The sequence below is a fragment of the Mesocricetus auratus genome, unplaced genomic scaffold (assembly GCF_017639785.1).
Source record: "Mesocricetus auratus isolate SY011 unplaced genomic scaffold, BCM_Maur_2.0 Super-Scaffold_4256, whole genome shotgun sequence".
NCBI classification, from domain to species: domain Eukaryota; kingdom Metazoa; phylum Chordata; class Mammalia; order Rodentia; family Cricetidae; genus Mesocricetus; species Mesocricetus auratus.
This window is the reverse complement of record NW_024429182.1, coordinates 89,887,847-89,914,038: the sequence shown is the minus strand read 5'-3', so window position 1 is coordinate 89,914,038 and position 26,192 is coordinate 89,887,847. Positions and strand designations below refer to the sequence as shown.

The 26,192-nt window shown below is 39.7% G+C and overlaps 1 protein-coding gene across 2 annotated transcripts in view; it reads right to left on the bottom strand.

Moving 5' to 3' along the window:
- The window catches only part of Stk33 (serine/threonine kinase 33), a 169,140-nt gene that overhangs the window by 51,960 nt on the left and 90,988 nt on the right, over positions 1–26,192 (bottom strand). For both annotated transcript variants that reach the window (XM_040756670.1, XM_005075764.4), the window contains exons 2-8: positions 25,668–26,039; positions 24,599–24,709; positions 21,548–21,661; positions 19,339–19,443; positions 8,105–8,243; positions 3,865–3,953; positions 1,994–2,081 (exon numbers count right to left, since the gene is read on the bottom strand). In XM_040756670.1, coding sequence (XP_040612604.1) covers positions 1,994–2,081; positions 3,865–3,953; positions 8,105–8,243; positions 19,339–19,443; positions 21,548–21,661; positions 24,599–24,709; positions 25,668–25,880 — 859 coding nt within the window. In that variant the 5' untranslated portion in view covers positions 25,881–26,039. The remainder of the gene's footprint in view (positions 1–1,993; positions 2,082–3,864; positions 3,954–8,104; positions 8,244–19,338; positions 19,444–21,547; positions 21,662–24,598; positions 24,710–25,667; positions 26,040–26,192) is intronic.

Below are 26,192 nucleotides of genomic sequence, written 5' to 3'. Positions count from 1 at the left end.
TGTGCAGTTCATTATTCCTGTAAAATTAATAAGTGACTTTACAAAGGTTGTGTAGTTATAATAGAAGACAATAAAACCTTAGACTTTGCCTCAAATAGAAGGAAACATACCACTTAAGTAAATATTATTTAAATCAAGGCCAATATGTATAAATCTGAATTCATAGAAAAGCTACTTTTGTGGTTATGAATCACTTCAGTAGAATAATGATAATAATAATTACCATAGTACTATAATGACAGAACATATATTATTTCTCACATTTTCTAAGTAAGAAAACTGAGAAAGCACACTCACATAAGACTGGTCAAAGAACCAATGAGTCCCAGTGCAGGATGAGGTTCCAATGTGACTCAATTCTGTGCTCTCTGATTGACAAAGGTGTTCACAACAGGTCCCCTCAAACAGCCTCTCAAGGCAGCACCGTGCCCTTAACCTTAAGATGGCACATGCTTTAAAGATGAGCTTTGAGTGCTTTGTTTTATAACAGCTGACTTCTTAAAAAGCCAATATGATACCAAGGAATAGCTCTACTTTACTTTTACACATATAGATATCTTTCTTTAAAGAAAACATCACAAAAACAAAAATAAGATTCATATACAGATTTCAAAAGAACTTTAAAATTGGCAAAGTGATTTTGAGTAATAAATTGCATTCAGAATCCTATGAGCCAGTTGTGAAGGCACTTGATGCCCTGTCAATGAAGATGAAACCATGGAGACTTGACTGTAGTTGCACACTCTAGAGTGTTTCCTATGGGAAAGCTGTGTGCTTATCAAGAAAGCATTCCCAGTCTTCTCCACTAACACACTGGCCATGTGCATGTATCCCCTCACACGTGAGTGCACCCACGTGAGCTTATGCATGTGAACACACACACACACACGCACACACGCACACACGCACTCACTCTCTCTCTATCTCTCTCTCTCTTATAACAACTACTAAAAACAAATAGAATTTTATTTCCCCACTCTCTATATTAAAGAAATGGAAAACAACAAAAAGAAGCCAAAAGATACATAGGAGAATGAGAAAGAGCTAAACTATAACAGTTCACAAATTGGATACTTTGTCTCCAAATAATTGAAAATTTACAGCATTCCTCTTTTTGCAATTATTGTGTGTGTGCAGTCTTTAGCTGCATGTAAAACTTTAAATACAGGACCATCAAAGCACAAGTTGTTCCATGGCCATGTGTCTATCATGAAGGCAAATTCTGAGGTGAGATTTAGTGAAGGCTGCCTTACGGCTGTACCACACAGCAGGCACTAAAACTCCTGGCCTCCACTTTTTCAGTCTTCCTAATTATCAGGGGCATTTCTACTTGCACTGTCATCCCAGCCCTCAGGGAGGCAGAATCCAGCATATCTGTGCCAAGGAGCCATTTAGGAAGTCAGCAAAGCTCCACAAACCATCTGTCTTCCCTCTTGTTCTCTCACTTGTTATCAGTGTAGACAACTAATAAGCAGGCATAAAACTCAGGGTGCTTGGATATATTTTCCCCATGTAACTACAGACCAGATGTCTTTTGCCAATGGGAAGATATGAACAGAATCTAAAGTAGCCTTTTCCCAAGTAAAACTATTTAAAAAACTTTATGCATCAAGTAGGCAAAAAAGCAATGAACAAAGTATACTTTTCAGCAATGCAAACAGATAAACTACTGATACAACAACATGTATAAAATAGCAAAACTGTTCTGTGGAACAGAAGACACAAATAAGTATACACTGTATGATACAAGCACAACTGAATTTAGTGATGGAACGCACTGGTAATCACTGGAATACAAGAGGGGAACTGGTAGAGAAAGACAGATGACAAAGATGACAAAGTGCTATGGTCTCATTGGCATGGTGATTATATAAATCAGAGTTCACTGAGTAGACTATGGCAATCCTCCTGTCTCAGCCTCCCGAATGCTGGGGTCATAGGTATTGGCTACAACCTCTTGCAGGTGTTCTTCTTTTCAAGTTTTCTCACTTACCCATATAGATAGGAGTGCCACACGTGGTCTGCATCATACCTTCACTCCTGGAGCCATGCTTCTTGACCGCCAAGCCAAAATCAGTCACCTGAGAGCAGATACACAGCTGTCACTCAGTGACTTCCATCTATTGTAACTGCATTTAATCCTCACTTGCTGGGGACAGGCTTTTCCCTGTATTACTAATAAAGACTTGACTTTCCCTCTCTGCTCAAACTCTCTGGGTGCAGAGAAACTTGGTGGCAAGAACCAGGATGTTGACTGTTCATGCCTTTTGTTAATTCTTCTTGGTAAAGATTTTTATAAGTTCTTTCATTGCAAAATACAGCCTAGCCTTGGAATGCGTTATCTATTTTTCTGATGCTGGAGTTACGGTTCAGCAAAAGCACTGTTTAAATAAAAATAGTTATCCTTATCAACACTTACCAAGACTCCTTTTTAACATGTAAACTAGTAAATACTTGTTTTTCATTATTATTATGTCCTTTGTGAGTATCAAGTATACTACAATTGCTACACTATTTAAAATGAAGCAAACTGGCAAAGACAAAAAGGCCACACCAACATGGCCTGGTCACAGATGACCTGAAGGCTTTTTGTTGCAACTTAAGTCTCTTGCTCCATTCTAAGTCTTGGTAATTAAACCTTCAGTTACTAAGTATCTGGCATGTACTCTTTGGTTGTCTCTCAAAATGGAATGCCCTTAGACCCAAAGCAGAAACAAAGGCACATTTATGGGTCATACAAGCAAAGCATAAGTTTTTTGTTCACACTAAATGCAAATTCTCAGTACCTTACAAAGTATAAGGAAATGTTCCTAATTAACATGTGACGTTACCAAACCCATCTCTTTTTCTTTTATACAGAGTCTCACTCTGCAGCCCAGGCCAACCTAAAACACAATATGTAGCCTGGCTTGCCTTAAACTCATGGCAATCCTGTTTCAGCATCTCCTGTGCTGGGAATACAAGTGTCCATCAACATGCCTTGGATCAATTACTCCAGGACTTTCCATAAATAGCCCACTTGGAGCTTAAATAAACCTATCTTTCTCCACACAACACCTCTACAGATGCAAAACATATTAAAGCCTTCATGATCTAGTTCCACTACTTGGAGAGCAGTCTCTTGTTTACCAGAGGTTAACTGAGAATGTCATCTCAGGCTCTCCTCCACATTTCAACAAAGAGCAAAATGACTGAAGTTCCTGCCTGCATGGAGTTTACAATGGACTATAAAGAACAGTCACTAAGGGATGTCAGCAGTGTTGCTGAGTCTGTTTCTATTGCATATGGATTTAGCTTCTGTAAAGGCAACTTACAGACATATTTGGTTCTAAAGTTAACACTTGCACACATTTTGAAAGCAGCCACTATTAAAGTGCTAAGTAATAAATAATGTATTCTATCATTTATTTGACATTAAGGAACACTTAATTTGAATAAAATCTTCAAGAATAAACACTTGGCACATTAATTGTGGTTAAGACATAAATATTAATACCCAAGAAAAATTTCAATGAGAAATACAGACTGTACCGTTAATTTAGTATCAAAAGCACAGCCAAGGTGTGTTTTTCTCTAAATCTGTAACACATTTACATCAAATTACCAGACATAATTTTGAAATTAATTAGAATTCAGAGCATCTGTTTGCTTGCTATTAACTAATGATTTAGAACCATCCAAAGGAATATGCACTTTGAAAAACACAATCAGTAGCATCACTTAGCTTGTAAAATTATTTTTATCAGTTACAACTTCTTTTGTGAATTTGATTCAAAAGTCACAAAAATGTGTTTAAGGTGTCTTTAGCTACTTTGCTGATGGCTGTTTTCAGAGAAATACTGAGTAGTAGTTCTAGGCTCTTACCTTTATGTTTAAGTTCATTTCATTGTTATCATCCATAAAGCTGCTTTTAACCATTATGTTTTCCAGCTTCAGATCTCTGTGTACTATATCTACCAGGAAAATAGACAAGCAAAGTGAATATCAGAAAGACAGCGAGGACAGAAACGGGATAGATAAATAAAGTATAAGTACAGTTCTTCCCTGTTCTGTTTTTACTTACACCCCTCTTCTCTACATCTCTATCAGAAGCTATTTTCTCATCTCTGTATGTTCCCTGTTGTGACAAACTAACATCTCAGCCTGGTGAATGTGCAAGAGGACCTGTCTGTGGCTACACATTCCCAGGAGAACAAAGGTGGACTAGGTCACAACACAAGGTTTTCTGTATCCTTGGGTCTCTAAACAGAGCTGTCAACATAAACATTTTAACACATTGTAACTTGGCTACATGTGCATACACTGTATCTCAGTGTGTTTTCTAAAATATAAGTATATATTTTCATACTGTTCATATGTTGAAATAAAATCCACGAATCTTGGGTCAGATTTGAGGTGAGATTTCTGTGTGCATTCAAACAATGCATCAAACACTCCTCTACAAATAACTGACTGAGTTCACATCCACAGCAAACACTTCCCAAGCTGTCGAAAGTGAAGTGTATAACTTCTAGGAAAATGCAGCCCAACTGGACCTGGACTGGCAGTTGTGCCTAATCACTTACAGTTCTCAGATATCCCCCAGGCTTTGCCTTTGGAATTCTTCCTGATTCTGGTACTCCACCTGTCTCTACTTACATAAATACCATACCACTTTAATTAACATATTTTGTGATGTTTTTATCCTCGGTAGGGGCAAATCTCCCTAATACCCCACATTTTTAATCTTCGCTATTCTCACCCTTTTTAGAATAATTTTAAAATCTCACCCCCCAAAAATGCTGTTAAGATTTTATAGACATACATTGAAAAAGAATGCATCACTTGACAAGGGGAACTGAGACAGGCCTGGAATTCGGCCTCTGCAAGCCTTTCCTCACCGGAATCTTTCTTCTGTCTGGGCCTGTATTCCTAGATCTAATTCTGACACATGGTTAAGCTCCCTGCACTTCGCACAACTCTCCATTAAGAAACCGCCACACTGGATTACAAGCTGCTTCTTTACTCCATCTCCTGCTAGCCTAAGCTACCTGAGGGGCAGGGGCCTTAATTTTTTTTCATCTTTGTAACTCTAGGACTCAGCACAATACAGTAGGTGCTAAGGAAACTGAGATCCCAAAGCCTGTCACTGACCTTTGTGGAACAAATACTTTTCACCTGTAAAATCAGAATGTTCTAAAGTCACACCTAAGAACATCAAAGAAAAGGGGAGCATGGGACAAAGTGACAGCAGTAACACTGGAGTCAGTAAAGCTATTAGAATAAGCAGTTCTTCTTAAACATTATTTTAAAGCATTGGCAAATTACTCCAAATGATATTTTTTTGCAAGTGTGGTCTTTTCTTTGACATTTTTTATTAATTATTTTTTACATTCCAATCCCAGTTCCTCCTCCCACTATCCCCCCATCCCCCCTCCCATCTGCTCCACAGAGAGGGTTAGGCCTCTCCTAGGAAGTCTACTAAGTCTGTCTCATCATCTTGAGGCAGGACCAAGGCACCTCCCCACCCCCCCATACCCCTGTGTCTAGGCTCTCCATATAGAATGGGATTCACTAAGACAGTTTGTGTATTAGAGTTAGCTCTTGGACCCACTGCCAGTGGCCTCATATATTGTTCTAGCCCCACCAAGGTCACCTATATTAAGGGAGTCTAGTTCAGTCTTATGCAGGTTCCCCATTTGTCAGACCCGAGTCAGTGATCTCTCACTAGCTCAGGTCCACTGATTCTGTGGGTTTCCCCATCATGGTCTTGACTCCTTTGTTCATATTTTTGCTCTTCCCTCACCTTGATTGTACTCCAGGAGCTCAGCCCATTGGTTAGTTGTGGATTTCTGCACCTGCTTCCATCTGTTTCTGGAAGAGGGTTCAAGTTTCTCTGGGTTATGGATTGTAGACTATAGGCTGGGTATCTTTTGCTTTGTGTCTGGTATCCACTTATGAGTGAGTACATACTATCTTTGTCTTTCTGGTTTTGGGTTAACTCACTCAAGAATTTTTTTCTAGTTCTGTCCATTTGCCTGTAAGTTTTAGGATGTCATTGTTTCTTATACCACGGAGTAGTACTCCATTGTATAAATATACTACATTTTCTTTATGCATTCTTCAGCTGAGGGGCATCTAAGCTGTTTCCAAGATCTGGCTATTATGAATAATATTGCTATGAACATAGTTGAAGAAATGTCCTTGTGGTATGAGTGTACATCCTTTGGGTATATGCCTAAGAGTGGAATTGCTGGGTCTTGATGTAGATCGATTCCCATTTTCCTGAGAAACTGCCATACTGATTTCCACAGCGGCTGTACAAGTTTGCAGTCCCACCAGCAGTGAAGGAATGTTCCCCATTTCTCCACATTCTCTCCAGCATAAGATGTCATTGGTATTTTTGATCTTAGCCATTCTGATCGGTGTAAGATGGAATTTCAGGGTGGTGTTGATTTGCATTTCCATGATGACTAAGAATATGGAACATTTACTTAAGTGTCTTTCTGCCATTTGAGATTGTTCTGTTGAGAATTCTCTGTTTAGATCTGTACCCCCTTTTTAATTGGATTATTTGGTAGTTTGGTGTCTTGTTTCCTGAGTTCTTTGTATATTTGCAGATCAGCCCTCTGTCAGATGTGGGGTTGGTGAACTCTTTTCCCATTTTGCAGGGAGTCTTGTTGACTGTGGTCTTTGATTTACAGAAGCTTCTCAGTTTCAGGAGGTCCCACTTATTAATTGTTGCTATTACTGTCTGTGCTACTGGTGTTCTATTTAGGAAGTGGTCTCCTGTATCTATGTGTTCAAATGTATTTCCCATTTTCTCATCTATGAGGTTCAGTGTGGATGGATTAACATTGATGTCTTCGATCCATTTGAACTTGAGTTTTGTGTATGGTGATAGATATGGATCTATTTGCATTCTACATTTTAACAGCCAGTTATACCAGCACCATTTGTTGAAGAAGCTTTCTTTTTCCATTTTATATTTTACTTTTTTGTCAAAAATTAAGTTTTCATAGGTATGTAGGTTGATATCGGGGTCTTCAATTGGATTCCATTGGTTCACATGTCTGTTTTTGTGCCATTATCAAGCTGTTTTCATTACTATAGCTCTGTAGTAGAGCTTGAAGTCAGGGATGGTGATGCCCCTAGATGATCCTTTATTGTACAGAATGGTTTTGGCTACCCTGTTTTTTTTTTTTTGTTTTTGTTTTTCCATATGAAGTTGAGTATTGTTCTTTCAAGGTCTGTGATGAATTGTGCTGAGATGGTGATAGGGATTACATTGAATCTGTAGATTACTTTTGGTAGGATTGTCATTTTTACTATGTTGATTCTACCTATCTAAGAGTATGGAAGATCTTTCCATTTTCTGATATCTTCTTTAATTTCTTTCTTTAAAGATTTGAAGTTCTTCTCATACAGGTCTTTCACTTGTTTGGTTAGAATTACCCCAAGATATTTTATGTTACTTGTGGCTATTGTAGAGGGTGACGTTTCTCTGATTTCCTTCTCAGCCCGTTTATCATCTGTACATAGGAGGGCTACTACTGATTTTTTAATTAATCTTTTATCCTACTACATTACTGAAGGTGTTTATCAGTTGTAAGAGTTCTCTGGTAGAATTTTTGGAATCACTTATGTAAACTATCATATCATCAGGGTTTAGGGGAGCATAATGTGAGTCACTTTGCACATGTGGCACCAGGTGTACACTGGAAACTTCTGTTCCTTCTGTTTTGAACCCAAACTGCTCTACAACTGAAGCGTACTATTTTATATGCTAGATCATGTACATGTTTAACTATATTAATATACAAATATTTTAGGAAAATTTACTTTATCAACTTTGATTTTGATCATATTAGCCACGTTTTAAACTTCTACAATAAGAATGATCATGACTGTTTGCTCTTCCATATACAGTGTAATTATATGCCTGCATTGTTACTAATTAAAATATCTATAAATACAATTAAAGGAAAAACATGGAAATGTACTTGTTATCCATTTACATTACCAAGTTCTACCAATGTGATTATGAGTCCTAAAGATCATCCCACTTAAACAACAGTGGTATCTTCATTTATGGAGATGGTGAGGTGCACAGACCTCATCTTACCTTTGTTATGGAGATATGCGATGGCTGATGCAAGACTTTGAATTATCAACCTTGTCTCATTCTCTGAGAAGTGCCCTTTTTTATCCAGAACTTCTTTGAGTTCTCCATCCTCACAAAGCTCCATCACAAGGTACATTTGCTGACATTACAGATTTAAAAGTCAGAATACGAGAAAGCTATGAGGTTATATGTGTTATATACCACAACTATGATCACAGTCTTAATTTATTCATGTGAAAATGTCTTATGTACTATATACAAGCTATTACACTGAATACAAGAGGAACAAATGATCAGGAGACATACTGCTGACCTCAGGAAGTTCAACAGAGTTAAAATATCATGTGATATGTACTAACAGTCCAATATTCCATGGGGCTGTGGAAAAGGATGCCTCTGCATAAAGAATGCCCATCAAGGAGAATTAAGACTGAATGTGTGAGCAGTAATTTCTGGCCAGCAAAGGTGGAGGAAAACCAGGTAGATCCGGTGGCCAGTGTACAAAGCCCCTAAACCCTGAACAAAACAGCTATTAAAATAACACACAGACCTCTGTTAACAGTACTGGAGGCTATAGGGTGGGAAAGAAGAAGCTGGCAAAGGGTGAAGCTAAGAGGAAATGTTGGAACAAGTTTGCAAAGAACCTTCGATAGCAAGATTCTCCAAGCCCCATATGAAACAAGGCATTGGAGTTGTTGAAGTCAGAGTCTTGAGGTAAAAGTTATATGGTATCAATTATGCATTTCTAGGTCAACACTACAACAGTAATGTACAGCAGGGCTCAGCAAAATTTTTCTATAAAGACCAAACCCAAGAGTAACCATTACGGTCTCTGTGGACAACATGGTCTCTTTTATAACAGCACAACACAGCAGCTGCCTTGAGATAAACCATAAGCAACACAATGCTATATTTACAGACTCAGAAATCTGAGTTTGGTGTAATTTTAAGGATATAAAACATTATTCTTTTACATTTTGTCATTTATTTGGAAATGTAGAGAACTTATCTCATGGGCCCCAAGGCTCATTTAAAGCAAATAACCCTTCTTAAGTGTGTCTAAAGGTCTGTCTCCAAGATGGTTCTATACTCTATCAAGTTTATAATATTAACCATCACAGGAGAAAAGAAAAAGATATGGAAAGTACCGAGGAAGAGACAGTGGAACTCATTGACCAAAAAGCAAGGATGAAGCGCCTCTTCTGTGTCTGCCACTTCTTTATTAAGATGTCTCAAGATATTCTACAGTAAGGTCACTTACTGAGTCGAAGATTTCTGTTCAACTAAAAGGCATACTTTTCCATAGGCACTGCCATCAGACACAATTACCCTCCATGTTTCCATTCTTACATATATTCTAGAGTTTTACTGTTCTGAAGATTTGGGGGTCTGATGCTGTTCTTGTAACAGCTGCTAATCCAATGTCTATGTTCAGTCAGTGTGATTAAAGCAGGGAGAGATGTGAGTATCTTTCTTCCTAGAGCCATGATTCTAATTCAATGAATTTCAGGCAGCTTTGTGATTTTAAAGTGTCTGAAACATCTGACAAATAAGTCTTTGAACTGGGCCATACTTTCTTCATTGACAGCGCTTCAGAATGGCTAGGAACATGGACTGGAAAGTGAACCATTTGGAAGGGAAAGTAGCATTATCAGTAGTTACAATGTAAATCGATGCCAATTTATAAGACACACTAAGGGCTGCACAGATGGCTATTGTTAAGAGCAATGGCTACTCTTTAAGAAAACCGGTTCCATTCCCAGCACCTAGCTCACAGGTATCTGTAACTCCAGTTCCAGGGGAATCCATTGCCCTCTTCTGGACTCTGAGGGTGCTGCATGTGGGTGGTACACAGACATATAAAATAAAATCCTTTTTAATGTTAAATGTGTGCTGATCAAAGTTATAGTGATAGCATGTATTATTCAAGTCTTACAATTCTTAGAAACAACTGTGCATATCTACAGCACAGGTGAGACGGTATCTATGGAATTAGGTTGCAGCACAGAGCCTGCAGAGAACAGCAGCAATGATGGGAGGGGACGAAGCTGCTCAAAACTGCCAAGGTCAAGTGTGCAGCCTACAGGTGTACACCTTGGAGAACTTGCAGGTCCAGAATCCTCTATGAATTCAGGAGACAGGAGTCCAGAAAAGCCAAGACAACTCAAGTTTCCAGGGAAGAATCAAAGAGGGAAAATCTGTACACACAGAGAGAGGGAGGGGAGAGAGAGAGACAGAGAGAGAGAGAGAGAGAGAGAGAGAGAGAGAGAGAGAGAGAGAGACAGAGAGAGATTCTTCCTCAAATCTTCAACACAGTGTTAATCAGTATGTGAATTGTCCCCAAACTGGTAACTAACCATGTGAAAGGTCAGAGGGGACAGTCACTGGTGCTCATGTAGGACAGGAATGTTGTGTATCCACCAGCCAGACAGAAAAATTCCATAATCCATGTAGCATTAAAGAGAGGATGAGTACTTAAAAGGCCACACCTCAAAACCCCTGGTTTACAAGGCCAGTGCTCTAACCACTGAGCTACCCCTCCAAGACCCCAACCCAGCGAGCCCAGCTTCAGGTGAGATTGGGTCTCCAGCGGGGACCGCCCGCCCATCACCCATCCCCCTCCATCTTCGGGGCCGCTCCCGGCTTCCAGAAGAGCCGCCCACACAGGAAAGACATCAGCCCCTCCAAGACCCCAACCCCAGGGAGTCCAGCTTCAGGAAAGAGATGAGCCCCTCCAAGACCCCAACCCCAGCGAGTCCAGCTTCAGCATCCCCAGCTTCAGCTGCAGGAAGGAAAGGAGACCAGTGGAGACGGAAAGACCCCACTAGCACCCACTGGAAGAAGAGATGGGAAGAAGACAGAATAAGATATCACTCAGCAATAGAAACACCAACATGACCCCACCAGAATCCAGGGATCCAACACCAGCAAGACCCGAAAAGCACTACATAGATGAAGAAGAGGAGACAGACCTTAAAAATTATTTCATAAAGATGATGGAGACCCTCAAAGAAGAAACGAGGAAATCCCTTAAAGAAATAGAAGAAAAAACAAACAAAAAATCCATGAAATGGGGGAAAAAATTCAAGAAATAAACAAATCTCTCAAAGAATCCAAAGAGCACCAAGAAAAAACAACCAAGAAAAGTAAGGAAACAGCTCAAATAGTTGAAGGATTGAAAGCTGAAATAGAAACAATAAAGAAAACACAGAATGAAGGGATGCTGGAAATAGAAAAGCTCGGTAAACGGTCTGGAACTACAGATGCAAGTATCACCAATAGAATACAAGAGATAGAAGAGAGAATCTCAGGTGTTGAAGACTCATTAGAGGATATAGAGTCGTCAACCAAAGAAAATCTCAAAACCAACAAATCTTTAACACAAAATATCCAGGAAATATGGGACACCGTGAAGAAGCCAAACCTGAGATTAATAGGTATAGAAGAAGGTGAAGAACTTCAACTTAAAGGTACAGAAAACATATTCAACAAAATCATAGAAGAAAACTTCCCTAACCTAAAGAAAGATATGCCTATGAAAGTACAAGAATCTTACAGAACACCAAATAGGCTTGACCAGAAAAAGAAGTCACCTTGCCATATAATAATCAAAACATCAAACCTACAGAGTAAAGAGAAAATATTAAGAGCAGCTAAAGAAAAAGGCCAAGTAACATACAAAGGCAGACCTATCCGAATTACACCTGACTTCTCAATGGAAATGATGAAAGCCAGAAGATCCTGGTCAGATGTCCTACAAACGCTAAGGGAACAAGGATGCCAGCCCAGACTACTATATCCAGCAAAGCTCTCAATTACCATAGATGGAGAAAACAAAATATTCCATGACAAAGCCAGATTTAAACAATACGTATCCATGAATCCAGCTCTACAGAAAATGCTAGAAGGAAAACCTAGAGCCAAGGAAGATAACTACATTCACAAAGACACAGGCAATATATAATCATACTTTACAAAACACCAAAAGAAAAAGGGAGGAGAAACTACACAAAATAACTTCACTAACAATAAATCAAGCGCAAACAAGGATCACCAATCAATGGTCATTAATATCCCTCAATGTCAACGGCCTCAACTTGCCTATAAAAAGACACAGACTAGCAGAATGAATACGAAGACAGAAACCCTTCCTTCTGCTGCATACAAGAAACACATCTCAACACCAAAGACAGACGTTATCTCAGAGTAAAGGGCTGGGAAAAGATCTTCCAATCAAACGGCCCCAAGAAACAAGCGGGCGTAGCAATCTAATATCTAACAAATTAGGCTTCAAATTAAAATCAATCAAAAGAGATGAAGAAGGGCACTTCATATTCATCAAAGGAAAAATACATCAAGACGAAGTCTCGATTTTAAACATCTACGCCCCAAATACAAAGGCACCTACATTCGTGAAAGTAACATTACTAAAGCTCAAAATGCACATAAAATCTCACACACTAATAGTAGGAGACTTCAACACTCCGCTCTCACCGCTAGACAGGACCTCCAGACAGAAACTTAACAAAGAAACAAAAGAATTAATAGAAGTTATGACCCAACTGGGTTTAACAGACATCTATAGAACACTCCACCCAAATACAAAGGGATATACCTTCTTCTCGGCACCACATGGAACCTTCTCTAAAATTGACCACATAATAGGAAACATAGCAAATCTCCACAGATACAAAAAAAATTGGAATAACCCCCTGCATCTTATCAGACCACCATGCATTAACATTAGAATTCAACAATAACACAAATCGCAGAAACCCTACAAACTCATGGAGATTGAACAATGCACAATTGCACCATCCCTGGGTAAAGGAACAAATAAAAAAGAAATTAAAGACTTCCTCGATTTCAATGAGAATGAAGACACAGCATACACAAACTTATGGGACACTTTGAAAGCAGTGCTGAGAGGAAAGTTTATAGCACTAAGGGCCCACATGAAAAAACTGGAGAACAGTCATACTAGAGAATTAATAGCACAGCTGAATGTTCTAGAACAAAAGAAGTAAACTCCCCCAGGAGGAGCAGACGCCAGGAAATAATCAAATTGAGGGCTGAAATCAATCAAGTAGAAACCAGGAAAACACTGAGAAGAATCAATGAAACAAAGAGTTGGTTCTTTGAGAAAATCAACAAAATAGACAAACCTCTGTCCAAACTAACCAAAAGACAGAGAGAGAACATGCTAATTAACAAAATCAGGGATGAAAAAGGGGACATAACAACGGACTCTGAGGAAATCAAGAGAATCATCAGGGCATACTTTGAAAATCTGTACTCCACAAAATTTGAAAATTTAAAGGAAATGGACAATTTCCTGGATAGATATCACTTGCCAAAACTAAATCAAGAACAGATAAATAATCTAAACAGACCTATAACCCCTAATGAAATAGAAGCAGTCATCAAAAGTCTCCCAAACAAAAAAAGCCCAGGCCCAGATGGCTTCAGTGCAGAATTCTACCAGAAATTCAAAGAAGAGCTCATTCCAATACTCGTCAAAGTATTCCACACAATAGAAGCAGGAGGCTCACTGCCAAACTCTTTCTACGAGGCTACAATTACCTTGATACCCAAGCCACACAAGGACACAACTAAGAAAGAGAACTATAGACCAATTTCCCTCATGAACATTGATGCAAAAATACTCAATAAAATACTTGCAAACCGGATTCAAGAACACATCAGAAAAATCATCCACCATGATCAAGTAGGCTTCATTCCAGGAATGCAGGGATGGTTCAACATTAGAAAATCTATCAATGTAATCCACCATATTAACAATCTGCGAAAGAAAAACCACATGATCATCTCACTAGATGCTGAAAAAGCCTTTGACAATATCCAGCACCCCTTCATGATAAAGGTCCTAGAGAGATCAGGGATAACAGGAACGTACCTGAATATAATAAAAGCAATATACAGTAAACCAACAGCTAACATCAAACTAAATGGAGAGAAACTCAAAGCAATTCCTCTAAAATCAGGAACAAGACAAGGCTGTCCACTCTCTCCATATCTCTTCAATATTGTACTTGAAGTTCTAGCTACAGCAATAAGACAACAAAAGGAGATAAAGGGGATACAAATAGGAAAAATAGAAGTCAAACTTTCACTATTTGCAGATGATATGATAGTTTACATAAGTGACCCGAAAAACTCCGCAAGAGCTGATAAACACCTTCAGCAATGTGGCAGGATACAAGGTAAACTCAAAAAAATCAGTGGCCCTATTATATACAGATGATGAAGTGACTGAGAAAGAAATCAGAGAAACATCACCTTTTACAATAGCCAAAAACAGCATCAAATATCTGGGGATAATGTTAACCAAGGAAGTGAAAGACCTGTATATCAAGAACTTTGTGTCTTTGAAGAAAGAAATCAAAGAAGATACCAGAAAATGGAAAGATCTCCCATGCTCTTGGATTGGTAGGATCAACATAATAAAAATGGCAATCTTGCCAAAAGCAGTCTATAGATTCAATGCAATCCCTATCAAAATTCCATCACAATTCTTCAAGGACCTGGAAAGAACATTAATCAACTTTATATGGAAAAACAAATGGCCCAGGATAGCCGAAACATCCCTATACAATAAAGGAACTTCAGGAGGCATCACCATACCTGACTTCAAGCTCTATTATAGAGCTATAGTCCTGAAAACAGCTTGGTATTGGCTCAAAAATAGGTAGGTAGACCAATGGAACCGAATCGAAAGCCCTAATTTTAACCCACACACCTATGAACACCTGATTTTTGACAAAGAAGCTAAAACTGTACAGTGGAAAAAAGAAAGCATCTTCAACAAATGGTGCTGGCATAACTGGGTACTGGTATGCAGAAGACTGCAGATAGATCCATGTTTATCGCCTTGTACAAAACTTAAGTCCAAATGGATCAAAGATCTCAACATACATCCAGCCACACTGAAACTTTTAGAAGAGAAAGTGGGAGATACTCTTCAACGAGTTGGTACAGGAGACCACTTCCTAAACATAACACCAGTGGCACAGGCACTGAGATCGACAATTAACAAATGGGACCTTCTGAAACTAAAAAGCTTCTGTAAGGCAAAGGACACAGTCAAAAAGACAAAAAGGCAGGCCACAGAATGGGAAAAGATATTCACTAACCCTACATCTGACAGAGGGCTAATCTCCAAAATTTACAAAGAACTCAAGAAACAAGTCTCCAAAACACCAAAGGATCCACTTGAAAGGTGGGGTACAGAGCTAAATAGAGAATTCTCAGTAGAGGAGGCTAAAAAGGCCAAGAGACACTTAAGAAAGTGCTCAACATCCTTAGCCATCAGGGAAATGCAAATCAAAACAACTCTGAGATACCATCTCACTCCTGTCAGAATGGCTAGAATCAAAAACACCGAAGACAATTTATGCTGGAGAGGATGTGGAGAGAGAGGAACACTCCTCCACTGCTGGTGGGAATGCCGACTCATACAGCCTCTTTGGAAATCAGTATGGAGATTCCTCAGGAAAATGGGAATTAATCTACCACTAGACCCAGCAATTCCACTCTTAGGCATTTATCCAAATGAGGCAGGTTCATACAACAAGGGCATCTGCTCCACTATGTTCATAGCAGCATTGTTTGTAATAGCCAGAACCTGGAAGCAACCTAGATGCCCCTCAACTGAAGAGTGGATAGAGAAAATGTGGTACATTTACACAATGGAGTATTACTCAGCAGAAAAAAACAATGGAATCTTGAAATTCGCAGGGAAATGGATAGCACTGGAAGAAACCATCCTGAGTGAGGTAACCCAGTCGCAAAAAGACAAACATGGTATGTACTCACTCATATATGGATTTTAGATATGGATCAGGATAGTGCCAGTCTGCACTTCCACAGATAGAGAGTCTGGGAAACAGGAAAGAACCTAAAAGATATGCATATATGCATAGTACCCAAGAGAAGAGGATGGAGACAAGATCCTCTGAATGGATGGGGAACACGGCAAGGGGTGGGGGGGAGTGGGACCTGGGAAGAATAGAGGGGGTAAAGAGGAAGGGAGTTGGTCATGGGGGAACAGGAAGTTGAGGGGGTGGGGGTAGAATAGGGGAAGAGGGAATCATAGGATCGAAGACAGATCAGGCACCAGAGTGACCTCGAGTGATCTAAAGGTATAACATCAATTGGCAAGCTAAGCAATAGTGGAGGGACCACCTCGAATGCCCATTCCTGATAATGAACTTGATGTCTATAACCATCCGGGAGCCTTCATCCTGTGACTGATGGAAGCAGAGGCAAACACACAACTAATCACTGAACTGAACCCAAGGAACCCAGTGACAGAGAGAGAGGAGTGATGAGCAAATTGGCAAAGAATGGGCTGGCAAAACCAGCAGAGACAGCTGATCTGAACAGGGGAGAGCTCTTGGACCCCAGACCGACAGTGGGGAGGCCAGCATGGGACTGATCTGGACCCCCCAAATGTGAGTGTTAGTGAGAAGGCCTGGGCAACCTATGGGGCCCTGAGCTGTGGATCAGTGTCTATCCCTGGTATACAAACTGTCTTCATGTGCCTATAGCACAAAGAGAGATGCTCTCTCAGCCTGGACTCTTAGGGGAGTGCCTTGACCCTACCAAGAGTAAAATGACAGACTCTAGATATCCCCTATGTGGAAGGATTTGGCAATAGGGTGGGAGGGAGGGGGGGAAGGGGAGTGCGGGAAGAGGGGAGGGAGAGGGAACTGGGATTGACATGTAAAGCAAGCTATTTAAAATTAAAATAAAAAATGATAAAAAAAGGCCACACCTCAGTAGAATGTGAAAACCAGTCCTATAGAGGACACTCTGTTGCCCCTCACAAGGGACACATCAAGCCCTAAAGGCTCTGAACTGTCTGCAAATGACTATGTCAGACGTGGTGGTGCATGCCTGTCTTCCTAGCCACTGGAAGCTGGGACAGAAGATTCACTAATTTCAGGGTTATCTAGTGAGACCATATCATCTCTCCCAAAAATAGTTATAAGAATATAAAAATTTGGCACTGAAAATGGCAATTTTTACAATATCTGGTAGCCAATTAAAGTTAACTGGCAGCCAGGCTTGGTAGTGCACACCTGAAATTCTAGCATTCAAATGCTGAGGAGGGAGGTTCACACGTGCCAGGCCAGCCTGGCTATGTAAGAATTTATAGATTAACCTATCCTACATAGTAAGACCTTGTATGAAAAGACAAAAATATGGAAATAAATATATAAATAACAGATATACATAGTAAGAACATATAACCCAGAATGAAGGAGGAAAGGCCCATCAAAACTGAACTAACAATGATATACACAGCTCAATTAGTAGGAAAAGGACTTTAGTTCCTATCAAAATATGAAGGAAATCAAATTTCCACTGGGTGAGATGATAAAACATTAGTTGTTATAAAAAAAATAGTGAATCTGAAGTCATGGTAAAATACAAATTACCCAGAAAATGCTGGAAAATGAGCAGAGTAGCAGTGTACTGTAAGCAGTATCAAGTCATCTGGTTTATGTACCAAGTCCTCCAGAGTACAGAAGGGAAACAGAAAAATTACTAAAAATTTTCTAAATCAGATGAGAATCAAACTCATAAACCCAAGAGGTTTTATGAACCCCAAGCACAAGAAACACGAAGAGAACTTCATCAGGATTCATCGAAATCCACCTGTCTAACCCTGAAGATAGAGGCTGGAAAGATGGTTCTATGGTTAACAGCACTTGTTACTATTGCAGAAGACCAGCTTCAATTCCCAGCATCTGTTTGGTGGCTCCCAACTGTCCAAGCCATAGCCCTTTTCTGACTTCCATGAGCACAAGGCATGCAAAAGGAAAACAGACATACATGCAGACAAAACATTCATACGCATACATAATTTTTTAAAAAACTGATAATAAAGAACAAAGTTATTCAAAGAATATTTGGGGATAAAAGAAATCACAACTCAGAACGAAGGTATAGCTCAGTGTAGAAATAGGACATCACTTAACATTCACGAGGCCAGGGGTCTGACCTTCAGGACCACCAAAAAGGAAACAGGACAGCTTCAGCCCTATTGCCAAGCACTTTTGGCTAATAAAGTGTAATGCATAACCCAAATTGACTATTAGTAGCTACTTCCGAGTCTGGCAGAAAAAATGAAGAGCAATAGCTAACATCTGATGAGACTGATGCATTATACCCACAGTCCCATTAATCTTTAATCCTTCAACAACCAGATGAGTCAGCACTTCACAGGTGAGACACTCACACAGAGAGAAGCTGAATAACTTGGCCATGTGGTGGGATCAGGATTTAAAGAAACAGACTACCTGTTCACATGCCTAGCCACATAGTGTGTTGCTTCCAGGAAGTGCAAATGATGCCCAAGTTAACAACAAAAACAAAACAAAACCCTACAGTTAAGATTAGAGATTGATAATATCTAGGAAAGAAAGGAGACAAAACACACTGGAAAAGACAAAGATAAGAACTTGTTATGCCCTGTTCAGTTGGCATCTCTGGAGGCCTGCTCTTTTCTGAAGGGAAACAGAGGATGAAGGGATCTGGGAGAGAGGGATGGAGCAACTGAGAGGAGGGATTGGGGAACTGCACTCCAGCTGTAATGTATGAGAGAATTTTTTGTTTGTTTGTTTGTTTTTGTTTTTCGAGACAGGATTTCTCTGTGGCTTTGGAGGCTGTCCTGGAACTAGCTCTTGTAGACCAGATTGGTCTCAAACTCACAGCGATCCACCTGCTTCTGCCTCCCAAGTGCTGGGATTAAAGGCGTGTGTCACCACCTCCCAAGGAGAGAATAAAAAAAAGTATTTTCTACACTATGCCAAGTAAACCTCTTCAATTTGATCATGAAACTAACCTTGCAATATCTTGACAACAATCAAACGGTCTCTAGTAGAGAGACTAAGAGCACATACAAAAGAATGCCATCTAGGAGGAAGCTCTGCTCACTGTTTGATTTGCATGAAGCTATTCTAATCTTAAGCATTGGTTTCTAACATGCTACCCACAATATGTAACTAAAGACATCAATCTAATCATTGCACACCTAATTATACAATCAATAATAAAAGTCCTCGAGAATGTTCTCATCAATCTCTGGTGACAGGCTTTTGCCAAGGACATGAGCAACTGTGCCCCAGAGAGCCACTTTGGATTGGAACAATATTCATTTTGTGATAATAACAACCTTCAAACTCTAGCACCTGGTGGAACTTTACCTTAGGCGTCTCAAACACTTGCTCCAGATGGATGATGTGCTTGTGTTTGACACTCTTTAGGATATTCACCTCCCGCTCAAGTAACTTCACCGCAGAGCTTCCAGCCTTAATCAACAAAGAAACAGATTGCATGTGGGAATGCCATGCCTACTTTCCTCAATATGAAAGTAAGGTATTTTATACCTTTTCCTACAGTTTTGAATAGTGTCTTTCTTAAATGATATCAAGCAGTTTATCCCATAATCAGATCAAATTATGCCCCTTCTTTCCCTTGTCCAATTTTAAGTTGTATTTCATTTGGCTTCAATCAATCTCTTGAACTGTTTCTACAACTGTTAGCTACAACATGGCCTTTGACCCCTCAAAATTCTAGCATATCTTTTTGATATTCCTTTCAGTCGAAGCAATCGTTTTGCACTAGCAAAACAAAAACAGAATACTCTAGGGATATCAATCAGAGATGGCTTCATAACAGAAAACTTTTCTTTTGATATCTTGTTTTGATTTTCATATGTATGATATACAGAATAAAAAATATATTATATAATATATACACACGAACTACTACATGCACACACAGTAGGCAATAGGATCTTGTATTTACCCTTGTATATGTCACTTTCTGGTCTTCCTGATTAACTGATTAACCTTGCCTTCAGACTAATTCAATAGCCCCTGTGTCTCCTAACATCTAATCCTTACCATGCCTGGGACAAAGTATAAAATGAAGACATCTCCAGGTAACGCATGAATGTCCTTCAGAAGTAGGTAAGATTATTTAATCATCTAGAAAATTCTAGGGCACTCGCCTGATACTGAAATTGCAATTATAATAAATATTCTCCTTTTTATTTTTGTCTTTTTTTCATCACAAAAATATTCTTGAAAGAGGTATAAAGGACCTATTTCTGCACACACCTTTAGACCCAATTTGGGAGCGTACACAATGGTTCTTAAGGAAATAGACTGATCATAAGGCAAACATTTTCTAGTTAAAATTTTACTTAGGACCATTCCCTTTCCCGTTGGACCATCACCATCTTTGGGTGAGGGGGACCCTGACCACTCAGCTGCACCCCACCCAAGGAGAGTGAAAGCACATTTTAAGCTTAGCCTAGAGCTCAGAGAAACATTGACCATGAGGAGTGAATTCCTATGAAGAGCAGATCTAGAAAGTTAGTTACCATTTCTCTTGCTATTCATCTCAATTCTGTTTCTGCCTCTTTCCCCAAAGGGCTTGACCTGTATGGACTGTAATCATATACTGTCCAGTTCCTGTATTGACAGTATCATTTTATTTTGCATCTTTAGTGTCCTGTACTCCCAATATAGTATTTGAATAAGAAATTCCTAAAGTTGCAAATATAATCCTCAGGCTGAATCTTCAACCCTATCTGGCAACAAGAAAGCAAAGAAACAGCATGCCAGGCAGCCCTGTGGTGTGTGCCACCTAGAGTTCAAAAGAATTGCAAAATACGATAGGAAGGCGCTTAATTGCTTTATTAAAGTTGATATGTCACCTCATTAAACTTGGAAATTTGCTACAATTACAAAAAAACACATATAGGTTACTATTTAAGATTCTATAGATCCAATACTTGTTACCATAAACCCAAGAAAACACCATAACAGTGTCATTTTGCTTCTTTATCCACACAGAATTTTTTAAAGTTGATGATGAGCTGATGTAAAGTTTGAGATCTTAGATTCTGCCTTAAGGAGAAGCCAAGTCCCCTGCCAACAAGTAACACAGAAGGAGTATAGCAGACACACAGAGGCAGTAGACTAGATTGGAGGGGGGTTGGCCAATAGTAAGGAAAGAGAATTAAATGAGATAATAGAAGAAAAGTGTACCAAATAACTCCAGAGGGGCAACAGGATTTACTTCCAGCTAAGACATTCAGATTTCCAGCCCTTACACCTACATAAACTGAGACCAGTTCTGACTTCAAATTCACTTGTGAAGTCTACATATTTGATTATACTGCTATGCTGACGCTTTTGCATTTTCCAGACAGTACATGTCTACCTGAGTGCAGGATCTAGGCCCTTCACAGGAGACTAGAGCAGTCCTCACGTTTCTCCAGCAGTTAGCCCCGCCCAGACCCTCAAGGGAAGACACAACTTGGGTTAGTGTAGAAAGCTGCACTGCCCACCCCTACCTTATCCTGACACTGTGCCCTAAGGAAGCTGCACTGGGGAGCCTTACCTTCTCTTTATTGACTTTTTTAATCGCCCACTTAGCTCCTGTTTCTTTATCTGTAACTTCAATGACCATTCCGAAACTTCCCTGTCCCAATATTCTTCCGAAGGTGTAGAATTCCTGGAGACAAAACAAAAGTTCCTCTGTCTCTGTGGCATTCATCAGGCATTAAGAATGAACACATAGTACTGAGAGATATTAGCCCAAGGGAAGAGGAATTCTGTTCTAGGGTAAGAGCAAATAGTGACTATGTATTTGCTTCGGTAGTAACAAATACATCTTAACTAACCACAATCAAGTTTCAATGACTTTTAATAATTGCTTACTTTTTGCAAGAAAATCACAAAAGTTCTAATGGCAATGTGGGAAAGTTCAAAAATATAGAAATTGATTTCTTTCAATGTACACATTATAAAATAATACTAATATAAAACTTCATTATAAAATGGAATATTTTTATAGGAAAAGATGTGAAATATTAATAAACATTAACTTGATGCATACATACATATATATGCATAAACAATAAATTTAGCAAAAGTTCACCTCAAAACTCTGAGAGTCACACTATGAAATCAATACTAGTAACTATCAGACAGGCTGGATGGAGCTCAATGGTTGAGCATTTGTTTGTCATGCACAGGGCCCTGAGTTTGAGCCTAAAACAATGAACTGCCTCCTTCTTTAACTAAAAGTGCTTTTTATCTCCTTTATCTCTGTGTTAGTTTTCTTACCTTATTGATTTTATTTTAGAAAAGAAAATAGTAACAGAAAATTTAAAAAATCAGAAGCAAGAAGAAAATACACTACCCATGATACCACTATCTAAACCAGTGGTTCTCAGCTTTCCTAATGCTACAACCCTTTACTACAGTTCCTCAACTTATAGCGGCCCCCAACCATAAAATTATTTTGTTGAGAACCATTGACCTAAACCAAAAATCTTTCTGACTTACCATTTAAATTTTGTTTACAAAGAGAGAATGGACTAGTTTTGGCCAACAACAGTGTTCTGGTTCGCAGTGCAAAATAAAAATCACATAACTCACTACATTTTCATTTCTTGAGGACTGGCAGGAGTCAGATTCTATGATGCAAACCATCTGCAGAGTCCTGATGAGTTTCTGAACCCATCACACACAGGGACTAACGTGTGGGACAATAGTGAGTCCGAGCCACCAGGTGCAGCCTCTGTGGGGCTGGCCTGCCAAAGCCTCCCTAGAGACTCCCCTCCGACTGAGCGGCCTCCATCTCACCATCAAACAGGTGCTTCATTGTTCAGCTCCCTTCTGTTTTCATTTCTATGTTGCTTTTCTAGAAGACTGAGTGCCCGTGAGGGTTCCCTCCTGGGCTGCACCATGGTGACTGTCCCTTTATTTTCACTCTGTCAGCATGACTGGTCCTCAAACACCACGACCACTTTCTTACTTATTCTGGTTCATTTTAATTCTAACATGGCTGCTCATGGAACTATTTCTTTTGTGTCTCTTAAAAACCTCATCCCTTTTTCTTCCCCAATACCATGTAATAGCATAGTAGTGAGAATGGAAGTCAGAAAACTTAGGTAATTAACTACAAAAACAAAGACACTTAAATTTTATTACATTTATATGCAGCTCTCATCTATGCTTTATATATTATATCTTCAGGAAGATGGTCATTTACCTGGATTTTCCCCATCAGAACAAACTCATCTTTTTTGCTCCTTTCCAAAATTTCCCCCTAAAACTTAAACATTTAGCTCTCTCTAAACATACAGAAACATAATTTGGATAGAGTATTATAACACTGATCTAAGTAGAATGTTTAAAGTAGAGAATATCCAATTATATTTATAACTTAAGGCCAGAGGTCACCACGAGGTATCTTTTTCAATCATTCTCCAGCTTAGTTTTTGAGACAAGGGTCTCACTGACCCTGGCAGCCAGTTAGTGCCAATCTTTCTGTCTGTCTCCTCTTCCCCAGCACTGGGTCTACAGGTGCCACTGTACCCACTGTCAACACAGGTGCCAGGGATCCAAATTCTAATTCTCATGCTTGCCCTGAATTTCCTTTAGAAAAACTCCAATGTGCTTAAGATTTTTACAGTGATCTTTACTTGCTTTCCTCAGAGGCTGTTTTCAATTGTCTCTGCTCCGCCTGATCATTGGCTTAGAGGAAACCTGAAAGTTCAGGTATGTTTTGTCTTTATCCTTGGAGTCATCCATCACCTTTGGCTCTTGCAATCCTCTGCCTCCTCTTCCAGGAGTCTAATGAAGACATCACCTTAAGAACTAAGTGCTCCAAAGTATCTTAGCACAATGTCCAGTCACGGGTCTCTGTGTTAATTCCCATCTATTGCAAGAAGCTTCCCTGATGAGGGTTGAGCAAGACACTGGTCTATAGGCATGGTATTATGTCATTTGATGTCATTTATTGCTATGTTCCTTTAGCATAATAATAGTATTAGGTCTTCCCATGTGACCTGTGGCCTATCAACTCTTAGGTTCACATGTGAACTCACAGAGGCTGTGGCAGCACTCATGTGACCTGCACAGGTTCATGACAGAGAGGTCCCAGCATGGAGAGGGAGAAGTGGATGTGGAGTCCACCCCTAACCGAAAAACTATTTGCAGTTGATACCTGCTGGCAAAGGGAACATCAGTTTCTCCAGTTGAGTGTCACTGAGAATATTAACCACAATCCAGGACAGGCCTCATGTCCAGGAGTACTTGGCCAACACAAAATGGACTCGTTTTTTTTTGTTGTTGTTTGTGTGTTTGGTGTGTGGGTGTGTACTTTTTATATTGTTGGTTGGCATTTTTGTCTTTTTGACCTTCTACTTGCTTATTTGGGGTTTTGTGTTTTGATTAAGGGTTCATTTGATTTATTTTGAGAGGGGGGATCAAGTTGGGTAGGTAAGAGGTGGGGAGCTGGGGGAGAGTAAAACATCAAAATACATTGTGAAATTTTCAATTAAAATAAGCAAATTCTGTTAAAAGGATGACAGATGAAAAGAGAATTTTGGAAAGAAGAAAGCTGACCATCTCTAGGAGCTGTAGCTTGCTTCCTGCATACCTCGATGTTGGAGCCATTCTCCATCCGTATGTGCGGGACTTTTCCCTCGGTGACAGTGCTCCGGCCCCACTGTTGCTGAGAGGCTTTCCTCTCCACGTTTGATCTTGTGGACTAGGACCAAAGGAGAATTATGAAAAATAACTCTTAAGATGTAACACTCAGCCGGGCGGTGGTGGCGCATGCCTTTAATCCCAGCACTCGGGAGGCAGAGGCAGGTGGATCTCTGTGAGTTCGAGGCTGGGCTGGACCGACAGCCTCCAAAACAATACAGAGAAACCCTGTCTCGAAAAACCAAAAAAAAAAAAAAAAAGTAACACTCTTATTAATGATGAACTCTAAGTGGGATCAGCCTTAATGGATGCTGTAGTATTTACTATATACAAAAGGGTTTACTGTCTTTTTCAATTCCAGAGTGCAGAGCCAGTCATTGGCTCATTGGGCGAAAGAAGAGCTTCAGGTGAGGTGCAAATGCCCAAAGGTTCAGGTGAGTAATGAGGGCCTGACTTTTCCTAAACGTCCTCTTCCTTGCCACCAAAACTGTGCCACACTAACCACAGACTTCATTAACCACAGCCTTCCACTGTGCTCGTCACACCGATGAAGGTAGCCACATCAGCTTGATTGCAAGTCCTACACTATTTGAAAAGCATGTGAACCAACCTTGCCAAGTGCATTTTATATTCTAGATAGGTAACTAGACTTCATTTTAGATAATGAAGCCACAGCCACACTTTAACCTTTGTCATAAAGCTCTCTGTATCAGTTGGAGAAAACTACTAAAAAGCCCTATTTGGCTAAATTTGAGAAAGAAGTTTTTTCTGTATAAACAGCTTTTAAGAGCTGGAATAATAATGTTAATCATTTGGGATTCTGAGAAATAAATTTGACAGTGACTGAAAGTATCATAAAACACATAACTACCAACTGTGCTCATCTCTGCTGTGGGAAACAGTCCTCTAAGAACTTGAAGAAGCCACTGAATTAGTGGACAAGGGCTCGAGGACAGGGAGGAGCCTAGAAATGGCCATGAAGAATGGGCTGCCAATGTTGTAGAAGTTTCCATATTTACCAGATCTTTCATAGAAGGTTCTCTGCTGGCATTTCTTTCTTTTTTTCTCTCCTGGGAAGCAAAAATGTCTGCACTACCAATACTCGATGTTTGTGACATTTCCACCACCAGAATCGGAGAGTTGATGGCTGAGCACAAGCAAAGGCGATCGTCATCCGAAGTCGCACAGTGGGGGCACTTTTTCGGCATTTCATCCAAGCCACGGTCAGCCATTCGCTTAAATTTATAACAAAAATAACTTCAAAGAGAAGTTTCCACTTTGTGAAAGAGAAAACCAGGTCAAAGGGGACGTGCTGGATTGCTGGTAAAAATGACAACTTCCGGTTGGCGAGGTCCTTGGGTTAACGAGGCGCTATGCTTCACGCATGAGAGCTGTGGGCAGAAAAGAAGGCACCATTTAACAAACTCCTATCACCTTCCTGCCAATCACAGGAAAATCAGCAACCAGAACCAAAACACTCCACCAAGAAAAACTCATACTTAAAAGAAAATTGGACCATAACATGGTTAAAACCAGCAACAATA